The sequence below is a fragment of the Chelonoidis abingdonii genome, chromosome 13 (assembly GCF_003597395.2).
Source record: "Chelonoidis abingdonii isolate Lonesome George chromosome 13, CheloAbing_2.0, whole genome shotgun sequence".
NCBI lineage: Eukaryota > Metazoa > Chordata > Testudines > Testudinidae > Chelonoidis > Chelonoidis abingdonii.
The window spans coordinates 6,098,025-6,112,582 of NC_133781.1; the positions used below are offsets into that span (position 1 = coordinate 6,098,025).

Sequence of the window (14,558 nt, forward strand, 5' to 3'; positions counted from 1 at the left end):
AGGATGGTGATAAATTGCAGATGGGTCACAGAAGATCCACAAGAATGATTACAGGATTAAAAAACCTCTCCCACACCACAAAGAGATGGAGGAGGAAGAGGAATCAGCCTGACTGGAATGCAGAGAAGTGAGAAATGGGGGAGTGGAATATGGTAGGTGGGGGAAGAGTGATAGGGTGGATAGGAGAAAAGAAGGAAGAGGGACAGGAGCCAGGGGTGAGGTGGACAGCAACAGATGGGAGTAGAATTAGGATGGATAAAAGCTGAGGGAAGGGTAGCAGGAGCCTAGTTGGGAGAGATGGATAGAAACAGAAAGGGAGCAGAGGGATCCACTCTCCTCCAAATCCTGAAACTGAAGCCAGAAGACTTGATTCTCTACATCCCTCTAATGTCAGCAAACAGCTGTGAAACCCACTGGCAAAGCATATGTCTCCTCACCCCATAGTGGCTGCTCCACATAGAGGATAACAACCTGCTACAAGTATCGGTTATGCTGTTAGCTCAAGTGGCAGCACTTTGTATAGTGGATCTAAACATTCCAAACCTGCTGGTTAGTCATTTAGAAAAAGAGTTTTGTTTCTGAGAGAAATTTCAACAAAACATTTTTGTTCTTTTCATTTAAATTTTCTGAGGAAAATTCAGACTTTCATTGAAATATCAAAATCTGAAATATTTTGGTTTCCAGGCATTCTCTTTTCTGATAAAACATTGATGATTTCTGTGGAAAGCAGACAGTTTTTGCAAAAAAAATGATTTAGTTAAAAAAACAATTTCCTATTAAAAGAGTGAGGGTTTTTTGTTTTTTGGTTTTTTTTATGAACTCTACTGCTGATGAACCATGTGGATGCCAGTATAGCTCCACAATATGGAATTTTGCCTTTTCAGTTTGCTTTTTAAAAATCTAGTAAAGTATACACAAAAAACTATGGCAAAAGAACATTATGATTATATAGTCAAGCACTTAAATCTAGGACATTCCAGAATTAAAGTGCCCATGCATTTAATTACATATTCACATGTTTTTTTCCTGACTCATTCAGTGCACAGGATGGCTTTGCCCTGGGGATGTATCAGAGTCGTGGAGTGAAAAAGGCTGTTGTCCATAGGACTCTGTCTCATTTGTTGTAGAAGTTGGAAGTGGTGTGGTGAATGAGGCAGGGGGGTTTCAGGAAGAGAAAGATTAGTTTGCTGGTTAAGGATGTTGAATGCAACCCTGGAGAACTGGAGTCTATCCCTGCTTCTGCCACAGCGTTCCTGTGTAGCATTAGCAAGTCTTTTAAACCAACATTTTCACAACTGGCCACTAATTGTTTCTTTTTCTGGGTGCCCATCTTGAGCCCTTAGGGCCAGATTTACCCAAGCGCTGAGTACTCTCACCTGCAGTTGAAATCAGTGGGAGCTTTGAACATATAAATTGCTATATAATGCTAAGAACTCTGAAAACTCTGATCTTAGGTGTCTCACGTTGGGCACCTGAAATTAGTGGATACTTCTGACAATTTTGGTCTTAATCTCTTTCTGCCTCAATTTCCCACATGTAAAATTGGGATATTATCAGCTATTCATTTCATAGACAGTATGATGATGAATATCAAAGAAAACTCCATGAGGAAATTAATAATTCTGTACTGAATTCAGGGTTTTGGTGGTGTGTATTAAATGAGGCTTGGGAGCCACACATTGCAAAAAGATGATAAAAGTAAACGTTGAATAACTGCCCATTCACTGAATGAGGCAGGGGTCATGTGGAAAAACTAAAATGTGATAGTATAGTTAAAGATTGTTTAATAATACATACGCACAAGGGAGCAGAATGAAGGTTGCACAGGCAAACATAATTCTGACATTTCCTAACTTTTGACTGCTTGATGTTACAACTTTCATGTTCTTTTAGTTTTTCAGATGTATATTATATACGCATGTATAACTGATATTACTGTATAGTGACATTTACTATAACTAATCAATATATATTTTCTTTTAAGGTTAATTTCTGCATCTTCCTAAAAATTCTAAAGTTGTTAATTTCCAAACTCAAAGCCCAGCAAATGAGCTTTCATGATTACAAATACAGGTATGTGATAAATATCAAAGTGTTACTAGTCATTTGTATTACCATGGTGCCTTTCCTTCAGAAAGTTCCTAAAGTGCTACGGAGGATATATAATTAGACACAGCCACCAAAGTGGTAAGGCATGGCAGCCATTCTGATCAAGTAACACAAGTGTCGTAGGAGAGGAAGAGAAAAATAATGACTTGCCAACTGAAACTCGAGAGGAAATATGGGGAGGTTGAATGTAGGTACCAGTTCTAGCTGTAACCACACTTTGTTTTGCAGTAAGTGATAAGGGATCTTTAGTGATAAGTGGTTAGGACCCCAATTTTGTATTTCTTTCAAAACTTACATCACCGCCTGAAGCTTCTCACATCTGGGGGGCTGAAGACTTAAGCCCAGGTCTGGAGGGGCTGGGGAGTGGGGAGGGCAACCCCTTCAGAGTCACCTGCATCCCTTAGCATGCCCTAGTATCATGCTGTGGTACTGGGGATCAAGAAGGACTCAGAGGGAAGGACTCAGAGCGCCACCTATTGAATCACTGCCATCACTTTTTGCAGCTGGCTGAGCTTTCCTGGGGAGGGATCCAATTGAGATACAGATCTAGGCTGTGCACTACTTGGCATATGAGACTGTAAGGAACTCATGCAGTCTGTGCAGGGCTTGTAATTGCTTTCTCTTCAGTTCGTATAAATCTTGTAATTGCTTTCTCTTCAGTTCGTATAAATCTTTAGCCTACCCGCTAGAGGTTGCTGCCCTCCAGTGGCCACCCACCTTGGCTATAGAAGAACTCAGCGAGTGCCAGTCTGACTACTCAGTGCAACAGCTGCCTGGCTTCTTATCCATTAGGTGCTGTGTTGTGTTCTTGGAATAAAGCCTGACACTGATTTGGCTGAACCTGTGTCGATTGTGAGTGTTATCTGTTCCATGACAGTTTGAGCAGACCACTTTGTGATTTCTACTAGGGAATTCAAAACGCTAACATACCTGTGGCTGATATAACCTCCAAAGCTTCCAGAACCAAATGGTGCAACTACAGGTACAGAATACTACTCTCCAGGCTTCTCAACCCCCAGTACCATCAGATAGGGGCCTAGGTCCCATTGCTGCATAAATTTGTTCATGACAGATAGAAATTTTGTGATTTCTTGAATCAATGGCATCTACTTTATCTACTCCGGCTGCTTATATACCCTACAGACTAGACCAAGATAGGGCTTATAAATAGCCTACTGACCAGAGAAGCTCTGAATTAGGTATCGCTGCTGCTGGAGCAGTACAGTCTTGTGCTGAGTAACTTTGATGATTTCATCCGTGTTTTCTTAACTATATTTGATGACCCAAACTACACTCATGTGGCCAAAGTCTCCCTTCGCTCCATGAAACAGGGTTGCTGGTCCATTTTGGACTACACTGCCCACTTTTGAAACCTGATAAGGATGAGTTGGCCTGGAGGAAACCATCAGTGACCCTATTCTCCTTTGTCAATTTATGCATCTGGATTGATGTCTGCTTATTTGAATGACATCAGGAGAGAAAGAGTTCATTCCAGCAAACTTGTTTCTATGTGATGATATCTCTGCAGGCATCACAAGCTAATCATGTGATTGAAACTATGTGGGTTGACACAACTTGAACTCATCTCACTGGTCAAGAGAAGAAGCACTGTCACCAAAATTGTCTTCGTCATACTGTTGTGGGTCTGACCATTTTGTGGCTACCTGTCCCTTGAAATTCAAACCTAGCACAAGCTTAGGAACCTCCATTGTCCAACCCTGTATAACGCACACTTGATAACTCTGGTGAATCCAGTAATTTCATGGACATAAAGTCCCAATTTAATGTAACCCTGCACCTGATTATGTTGAGTTCATTGAGGGTGCCCTGCTTTCTTCAGACCTTGTTAATCAAGAGACCACCCCTCTTGAAGTCATGATTCAGGATCACCATGAAGTCACCTTTAGTCAAATTGCTGCATTTTCCGATTGTCCTCAATATTACTTGATTTACACTGAATGATCCACATATTTCATGGAGAGCATGAGAAGCGCGTTTCAAGTCAAGTTACTGCTGACAGTTGTGCCTTGTTGGACCAAGTACCAAAACCCCAGAAGGCAACACAACTACGTCTATTGTGCATTCCTCCCAACACATTAGCTAACATCAACCTAGTGCTTCAAACACTTTTGATGTCCATATTTGTGTCAACAATTAAGGTACTACCAACCAATGCCCATCCAGACCGTGTTGTTGGAATAGTTAGGGCGAAAGATCCCAACCCAGTCCCTGTGGTCCCAGCAAAATACCAAGATCTAGCAAACATGTTTGATAAAAGGAATGTGGACATTCTACAACCTCATCACCCTTACAATTGTCCTATTGATCTCCAGCCAAGAGCCAGGATCCCATTGGGCAAATGTACACTCTGCTGGAACAAGAGCTCGAGGTTCTTCAGAAACACCTTCAAGAAAATCTTGCAAAAAAATTTCATCCATCTGTTGACCTCTCTGTCCAGTATTCCTATATTATTTGTGATGAAGAAAGATGTCTGACTATGTGTTTGCATTAATTATCATGCCTTGAGTAGAATCACTATTAGGAATAGATATCCCTTCTTTTTTATCCCTTAGTTATTTGACAGATTGTGCTCCACAATGCTGTTTACCAAGCCTTTGAGGCACTTATAATTTGGTTCAAATTCACAAAGGTGATGAATGGAAGTGCATGTTCTAGACATGATATGACCATTTTGTGTGTCTAGTGATGCCTTTCGGTCATTCAGAGACCCAGGCCTCTTTTCAGCATTTCATTAATGACATCTTTAGAAGCATTTAAAATCAATTTTTGTTGATCTATCTGGATCATATTCTTATCTTTTCAGAATCTTAACTCCTCCATGACCAACACATATTCACATAGTACTAGAATGGCTTCATGAGCATGGGCTTTACGCAAAATTAGAAAAATGTGAATTTGGCCAGTCATCCATGGAATTTCTAGATTACTGTATATAGTTTTCTGAAGTGGCATCAGCATGGACAATAGAAAAGTATCTGTGATCATGAATTGGGCAACCCCAAGAAATGTGTGTGAAGTTGAACATTTCCTTAAATTTGCAATTTTTTACCAATTTTTGCCAATTTTTATTAAGGATTTTGTAAGATTAGTGTACCCTATGATTACACTGCTCCAGAAGAGTACTTGATTAGCCTGGACATGGGCAAGTCAGTCTTTTTAGACCACTTAATGGAAAAAAATTTGTCAACACCTATTCTGGTTCTCAGATCTGGTGAAACCCTTTAAGTTGACACAAACATGTTCAAAGTGGCAATCAGAGCTATACTATCATAACAACATGGACCCCAGAATCAACTTTATGTGCACCCAATTTCTGGCCCAGGTATATACAGATCACAAAATTTTGGAATATCTACATGCCATTAAAACCCTGAATCAACATCAAAACCAGTGGTCTTTATTTTTTTCCAGATTTTACTTCATTTTGACATACCATTCAGACACCCAGAAACCAGCAAGCTTACCGAGGTATGTTTTAAGGGGGAATACTAGGAGAAAGAACTCAAGAATATTCTATAATCCTTATATACTGTAATTTTGCCAGTGCCTTAGTACATAGGAATTTGCTGCTCTTCATTTCATCCTTGTTATCTAATGACCCATTTGCGACAAAAATCATGCTGACTCAGAATGCTGCTTGTGACCAACTTCCTAACCCCAGCTTCCTCATCAAAGATGGGATCCTTTATTTCAAGGGCCATATCTATGTCCCACAAGGCCACCTGTGGCTTGAAGTGATTAAACTTTGCCATGATTCTCGTTTAGCTGCCAACTTTGGCCACTTTAAAACACATGGACTAGTTTCTCTATATTTTGTGGCCAAAGATGCAACCTTTCATCAAGTTATATATTAATTCCTGCAATATTTGCTCTCTAACAAAGACTGCCCCACCTCCCATCCCCATGTGAAACACCTTGGTGGCCTCATGCCAGCCTTTGTTATCCATCGCCATAGATTTTATCATTGACCTACCCAACTTAAAGATCAGTAGAACCATCTTAGTTATCACCTAACTAAAATATTCCACTTTATCCCATGTCCCATAGTTTCCCCTGCTTAGGGACGGCCTGGGTCATTTTTACTTGTGGCTTCAAACTCCATGGGTTACTATCTAGCATCGTCACTGACCAGGCCCCACAATTTGTTCCCCATTTGTGTCAAAAACTTTTTTAATTGCTGAACATTGTGCTATATAATTCCTCTGCCTACTATCCTAAGACCTGTGGGCAGATCAAACAGGTTAACCAAATCATTAAACAGTATCTTCATTGTTTCATCAGTTATCACCAGGACTACTGGGAATCACTCCTTCTTTTTGCCAAATTTGCCTATAAGAATTCTATGTCTCAACTTTTACAGCCCCTTCTACACTAACTATGGCTTCCATCTGCATTTCCATCCATCCTTACCAAGTGTGTCTTATGTCCCCACACCCACTGACCTAATCCAGCATTTGTATCATCTTCCAGAGGAACTAAGAAAACATCTCAACTAAGCCAAAAGTGCCTACAAATATTGCATAGACTGACATTGTAGGGAAGCTCTTCATTTCATCATTGTTGACTGGGTAAGATTATCATCACAAAACTTCACCTTCATTCATCCCTCACAAAAACTAGATCATGATCACCTGGGTCCAGCAAATCATCCAGCAAATCAACCCTGTCATGGTCAAACTGTTTCATCCTAGCTCAATGAGAGTACATCTGGTCTTCTGCGTTTTGCTGTTAAAGTCATAAATTTACAATCCCTTTCCTGGATGAGTCAAGCCTACACCTTCACCACTGATCATCCACGGCCATGAAAAAATTCATGTACAAAGGATCCTTGACTCTAGATAGTCTGGGGGAAAATGAGGTACCTTGTGGATTGAGAGGATTATGGGCTGGCTTACCCGTCACAGGAACCCACCAGTCATATCCGTGCCCCAGATAAGATTAGAGAATTTCATCAAACCTACCCCGCCAAGTCCAGACCCAAGATGCCTGGAAGGCATTCTTAAGGTAAGTGTAAATGCAGCCTGTACTCACCCCCTATTGGTCTTCGTTCACCAGAGGCTTCCCTCACTTCATCATCAAATTCCAGTCAGTGTTAGCTCAGCACAATGGCTGCCTGGCTCCTTATTCACTAGGTGTTCTCAGAATAAAGCCTGACGCTGCTTCAGCTGAACCTGAGTCTGTTGTGAGGTTGCCTTGTTCCATGACAGAGACCACAGCACAGGAGCAGCTCTGAATTTTTGTTAAAAAACAACAACAACAACAACCCCCCCCAAAACCTGGAAACTAATTTTTAGATGAATCAAGGGATCTTCAGATTCTGGCTCCCTGCTAACCATCCCTCTTGTCTCCACACACACTCTGTCCCTTCCCACACACACTCTCTTCCCTCTCACACATAATTCAGTTTGTCCTTCCCTTTCATGGACCAACTAGTAGTTCTCACCACACACCAAACATCAATTCATTTTGCTCTATCTTGCTTCCTCCACACACACCATTAATTCATTCCCACTACCATTTTGCAGAGCCCCACAGTTGATTCTGCTGCCCTGTCCCATTGTGTTCCTGGGACCTCTTCATCACCTTTTCCAAAGTCTAGTGATAGCACTTGACTCCCCTACCCAGGTTGAGGGGCAGACAGCTCCAGACAGAGTCACAGAATGACAGGGAGCTGCTGTTCCCAATTTTCCCCTGAGCACATGAGGATTTCTTGAGTGCTCCAACCTACATTTGCAGATGGGAGGGAATGCCAGATGGTCCTTCAGCACATGAAGCATTTATGACTGATGTCTTTTCCTAGGAGGTGGGGGAATAGGGAAGGACAGAGAAACAAATGGGGATTTCCCTGCAGATCCAGAGGAAGAGCTGAAGAACCCCTATAAAGTTGGCAATTCCCTGCTGCAAGGCATGGAAAGGTTATTAGCAACCATGAATCTGTTGTGGGCACTTGTGTACACTAGTGCATATGTATTCCACAACCACAGTCTCATACTTATCCTCAAGAAGCCATATCTTATATCATTCTCTTGTCAAGCTTTAGTCTTGAACAATGAACTTTTATTAGCAGTAATGCATGTTGGAAAACATAATCCCAACTATACATATAAAATGATGGTGTCTAAATTAGCTGTTACCACTCAAGAAAGAGATCTTGGAGTCATTGTGGATAGTTCTCTGAAAACATCCACTCAACGTGCAGCAGCAGTCAAAAAAGCAAACAGAATATTGGGAATCATTAAGAAAGGGATAGATAATAAGTCAGAAAATATCGTATTGCCTCTGCATAAATCCATGGTACACCCACATCTTGAATACTGCATGCAGATGTGATTGCCCCAGCTCAAAAAAAGATATATTGGAATTGAAAAGGGTTCAGAAAAGGGCAAAAAAATTATTAGGGGTATGGAACAGCTTCCATATGAGGAGAGATTAATAAGACTGAGACTCTGCAGCTTGGAAAAGAGACGACTAAGGGGGATATGATAGATGTCTATAAAATCATGATGGGTGTGAAGAAAGTGAATAAGGAAGTGTTATTTATTCACCTTCTTATAATGCAGATTTTAAACAAATAAAAGGAAGTATTTCTTCGCAAAATGCACATCCAACCTGTTATGTTGTGAATGCCAAGACTATAACAGGGTTCAAAAAGGAACTAGATACATTCATGGATGATAGGTCCATCAATGGCTATTAAGCAGGATAGGCAGCGATGATGTCACTGGGCTCTGTTTGCCAGAAGCCAGGAATGGGTGACAGGGAGTGGATCACTTGATTATTACCTGTTCTGTTCATTCCCTCTGAAGCACCTGGCATTGGCCACTGTTGGAAGACAAGATACTGGGCTAGATGGACCTTTGGTCTGACCCAGTAAGGCTGTTCTTATGTTTTTATGGTAAATAATAAAGCTAATTCCTCACACCCAGCCCAGAAAAGCCTGGGTCCAACCAAAAGCTCAGTCCAAATGTGTGGAGATTTCAAAGTGACACTGAGTCCAGTTTTATGTGCAGCTCCATATCCATTACCTTATATTGAGGATTTGTTTGTTACTCTTAGTGGTAGACAGTGTTTCAGTAAATTGGATTTTCTCAGTGCATACCTACAAATGGAGATTGATGTGGCATCTCACAAATATTTCACAATCAACACACATAAAGGCTTACCTTTATTACAACAGGTAATTATTGGCTACACATGATTGCCTTTTGGAATCACATTGGCACCTGCCCTGTTCCAGAAATCCATGGATGAGATACTGAAGGGACTGAAGGGAGTTCATCACTATGTGTGACATGCTCTCTCAGAGGAAAGGGATAGCACTACAGAGTACAATGTTGGATCATAAGAATCCCCAGTTTATACAGTTCATGTCATATATACACGAATTATCTGTGAATCACAGTTGCATATTATGGGGAATGTGAGTGATCATTCCACAATCACTTCAATCTCAAGTTTTGGAAGCTCTTCTCAAAGATCATTTTGGCATTGTATGGATGAAGGCCATAGCCCAGAGTCATGTCTGGTGGCCGGGGACTAACAAAGACATTGAGAGGAAGGTGAAGTGTGGTACTGCATGTCAACAAATTCAACATGCTGCTGGCCGAGCTCATCTACATCCTTAGTCATGGCCTCAGACTCTTCGGACATGTATTCATGTGGATTGTTATGGACCTTTAGATGGTTATATGTTTTTAGTCATAGTAAATGCCAATTCAGGATGGTCCAAAGTTTCAGAATGACTTCTATACAGCTGCTAAGACCATTGGACATCTTCATACCTTGTTTAGCCATTTTTAATTACTGTTACAGTTAATGAGTAACAATGGACCTCGATTCTGTTCTGAAGAATTTCAGCAGTTCCTAGCTTTAAATGGAATTAAGCACATACTCGCAGCTCCTTACCTTCCTGCTACAAGCAGACTAGTGGAACGCTTTGTACAAACACTTAAGCATGTCTTAAAAGCTAAGTCTATTCTGAGTCATCAGCAGAAACTGGACAATTTCTGGCTTGTCTGCAGGAACACACCACATGATCACACAGTAATCACCTGCAACTCTTTTCTTGAAACCATCTTTGTGAACCTGTTGGAACCTGCTATGTTTTGAAATTGCCTCATGTATAAGGCTATATTTCAGTCATGGGTACTTTTAGTAAAAGTCATGGACAGGTCACAGGCAGTAAACAAAAATTCATGCCCTGTGACCTGTCCATGACTTGTACTATATACCCCTAACTAAATCTTGGAGGTAGGGGTAGCCTTGGGATGCCGTAGGTGCTTGGGAGGTTGGCCTAGAGGGCACCTCGGGTGCTGAGGGGAGCGTCCTGGGGGTGCCACGGGTGCTGAGGGGCAGCCTGGGACTTCCACTTGTGCTGTGCGGGGACACATGGTGGTGCTCCGCCCAGGACCCCAGCAGGTGCAGGAGGGGCAGGCAGTTGTGAAAGGCCCGGGCCCCCCACTGGTGCTGGAGGGGCTGGATTGGCAGGGCTGGCAGGCTCAGTACCTGGCTCCATGCCTCCCCACAAGTGGTGACATCCCCCTCCCTCAGCTCCTAGTTGGAGGTGAGGTCAGGCAGCTCTGTACACTGCCTCTGCCCTGAGCGCCAGCTCCGCAACTCCCATTTGTTGGGAACTCCCACCCTCTCCTACACTCCATCCCCTTGCCCTGAGCCCCCTCCCACATCCAAACTCCTGCTGCTGCTGGGGGTGTGGGGGAGAGCCCCAGCAGTGGCTGATGCCACTGGCCCAAAGGCTGCCTGAGCTGCTCAAGTGAGCCCAGCCACTGCAGAAGTCACAGAGGTCACAGAAAGTCACAGAATCTATGACTTTTGTGCCCTCTGTGACAAACTCACACCCTTAATCATGTGTAGCCAAATTCCAGGCTGTGTGAGTTGATCAACAATATGAGACTTGTCATCATTCTTTTCAAGTTGGAGACTTGGTGTGGACTTGCAACCGCAGTTGTGGAGTGAAATGAGTACCTGGTTAACTTGTAAAATGCACAGGATCTTTTTCATTTGGGCTAAAACTATCCAATGGTATTTTATGGAAAAAACATACGGGCCAGTTGCAGCCTCAGTTAGTACCAGAGTCTGTGGATGTCCCAGTAGGACTTTCTGTTCCTGCAATCAAATGTCCTTCCATTATAACTCCTAATTTTGATAACTTAGTGGTTTTAGTTGATTTCTTACCAATGACTATTCTTGTTGTTCAAGACACTGCCATGCCACCATCACCATGTTATCCCAAGAGAATGCAGTTGTGCACCTGAACGTATAAGCTAATTAGTTAGTGAGTTGCTATTTCAGGTTGTCAACACATGATTTTTAGTTGATATAGTGTTTCTTGTTAGCCATTTATATGATAACATATATATGTTTGGAAATTTTTATAAAGTAGGATGGAGGAATATGATGTCCTGTCTCTTTAAATGTTTGAGCACTCCCCGGTGGAAAGCCTCACTTTCATGTCACTTTCAGCTTTGCACTCAGAGCAATAAAGCAAGCACAACAGGCAGCTGATTGTCCATCAGCTCCCTCTGTGTCTGCCTTCTCTGCTGGCTCCAGAAATATAACAAGTAGGTGCAAATGTGTTGCTCCTGATAAAATTAAGGGAAGAAATGGCTGCATTGTAAACAGGTAAAAGTTTGGGTGAGGTTATATGAGTTTGTCTGGTTGTCCTGGGGGTGGAAATAGGAAAAATCATGGTGCTGTCTTGAAAAAAAATGCAAATGAAACAGTTATGGGAGAAAAAAGGAAAAGTTATGACCCATAATAGAAAAATTTGTTATGGGGATTTCAGAGGAATGCCATTCTTGACCTTAGGAAAACTGCAAAATAGCCTGTATTTTACACTAAATATTCTTTAAATCCATTTAATAATATTTAGATCATATTTTAAAAAGCCATAGTGCTACACTGGACATACACAGAACCAAACTTGTCAAAATTCATATGGAATCTTGTTCATCAGAAGTCTGGTCAGCTGACAGTGACTTTTTTGAAAATTCATAAAAGTCACAGCATTTGTTATGCTGCATCCGACAAAGTGGGTATTCACCCATGAAAGCTCATGCTCCAAAACGTCTGTTAGTCTATAAGGTGCCACAGAACTCTTTGCAGCATTTGTTATAGAAGTCAAGGTCACAAAGGTGACTTTTGCTGTCCCTGAAAAAATCTTCCCTATTTTGCAAAAATTGTGAGTCTCTGAAAAGCTTCAGTTTTCACATGCTCAGTAGAAGTTGTGAGAAATTTGCAGCATTATTCTTTGAATATTCCATTGGCACTGGGCATGCTGAAGCCCTTCACAGCACATATGTGCAACCTGACTGAGCATACGACATCTCCACAGTGAGAATGAGCATGCTCTCACTCAGGGTTTCAATGGTTGAGCAGTACTATTCCTGAAATTGTTTGTACCAGCCGCCAAGGGCTGCTGTGGCACCGGGCAATGGAAGTGAAAGCAGGGAGATGGTCTCTCCCAGGCTGTCACTGGAGAGAGGGACTCAGCCTGACACAAATGCATAATTGTGAAGAATCAAGGGGAAAGGAGGCTGTTGGAGGCTGAGGGGGTTAATAGTAAGGAAAGTCAGGGCAGATTGGACAGGGGACAGAAACATCTGTAACCACTACAGCATGTTCTCTTGCTAAACCTGGAACTGACACCAGAGTCCAGCATCCCTCTGTGAAACCCACCAACAGTGTGTGTGTCACGTAGCGGGATACCAGCTTTCTACTGCTACTAGTTGCTCTATTAACTTGACTGCCAGAAGTCTGTGCTGTGGATCTAAAGTCTTCAGCCCTGCTGAGACCCATCTGGGGGGGTCAGTATGGTTCCACTTGATGTAATGTATGTTTTTTTCAGTTTGCTTTCAGAAAAACTTAGATAAATATATTAAAACTATCTATATTAAAATAACATTAAGGTTACAAAGTCAAGCATTAAAAGTAAGGAAATACCAGAAATAAAGGTGACTGTGCAATCTTAAGTTTGGCTCCTTGTGCATTATAATATCATCTTTAATTACACAACATTTTTTTCCAGAGGATCAAATCTCTCTCCCATTCAGTGCACAGGGGTCCTATGAAAAACATAGTAAGTGATCATGTAAAGACTGTATCATAATGCATATGCAAAAGGAGACCAAATTATTGTTGCACAGGCAGACTTAATTCTGGCATTTCTTACTTTCTGTGTGCTTGAATTTGCAGCCTTAATAATGTTATTCTAATACCCACCCCCATATAATTTAACTTTTATATTGCATTAGCACTTAGAGGCCAACCATGAGCAGGACTCCATTGTACTGAGCGCTGTACAAATATATGGAAAATGACAGTCCTCACCATACAAAGCTAACAATCTAAAAAGGAGGAGATTATGTCTTCTGTGTCTGACCCCTCTGTACAGATGTCTGAAAGAGCATTGTGTGGCGAGCTCATGGAAGTGTGGAGACTCTGACTCAGTACAGGACCCCCTCTTCTAAGCCAATTAACTCTGGTCACATTTTCAAACATGGGTATCTAAGGCGAGGCATCTGCATATCTCTTTATGCACCTAAACAAAAGTTGTCTGATTTTCAGAATTACTAAATTAAGTGAATGGGAGCTGTGGGTGCTCAGCACCTAAGTTCCCTCTAAGCTGCACGGCTGCGCAGCCACCCAGTAGGCTAAGTGCCACACACAGCAAGTGCCCCTCCCCCACTGCCACACTGCTCCTGCCCTCTGCCTTGGAGCCTCATGCTTGCTATGCAGAGTAGGGGAGAGGAACAGGGTTGTTGATGTCAGGGTGTCTCTCTCCCCTGGCACCCTGGCCTTGTACCCTATCTCTGTCACACAGACACACACACACTTACTTTGTCTCTGTCTCTCACACACACACTGTGTGACACAGACACAAATACTCTCTTTCACAATCACCTCCCAACACATACTTGTAATGTTGTTGTTGTTGTTGTTACTCCTTGATACTTCCTGCAATACACATATATTCTCTGTAATTTTATTCTTTCAAAGTTCGGTTATTTGAGTTTTTTGACTGGTCTATGCATTTCATAATTTTGATTTCTCTCTTACGCTTACATTTAATTCTTGTAGTAGTGAGTTCTAAAATGTCTAACCTGTCCTGGCTGAAGTAATTATGGTAACTTTATAAAAATATATATGATATCTAGATTTTTTGTTTCAATTGATGGCGCACATCCGCACATTACCTCAATAATTTGATGCACATAACAAAATTTATTCAGCACATGGATGAAAAAATTAGAGGGGACATTGCTTAGCACCTCTAGAAAGAGGCCAATATTTAGGTGTGTTTATATTTAGGTGTACTGTAGTTAACTGCCTAACTGTAAGTTTGATAATGTTGGCCTCTATGGCCAGTTCGCTATCCCTAATTCCTCACTACAACCCAACCCCAAACCCTT

The 14,558-nt window shown here is 41.8% G+C and overlaps 1 protein-coding gene across 1 annotated transcript in view; it reads left to right on the forward strand.

The window, feature by feature from the left end:
• Positions 1–14,558, forward strand: part of GLP2R (glucagon like peptide 2 receptor) — a 145,308-nt gene that overhangs the window by 110,621 nt on the left and 20,129 nt on the right. The window contains 1 exon segment of the mRNA XM_075072002.1: positions 1,985–2,073. Coding sequence (XP_074928103.1) covers positions 1,985–2,073 — 89 coding nt within the window.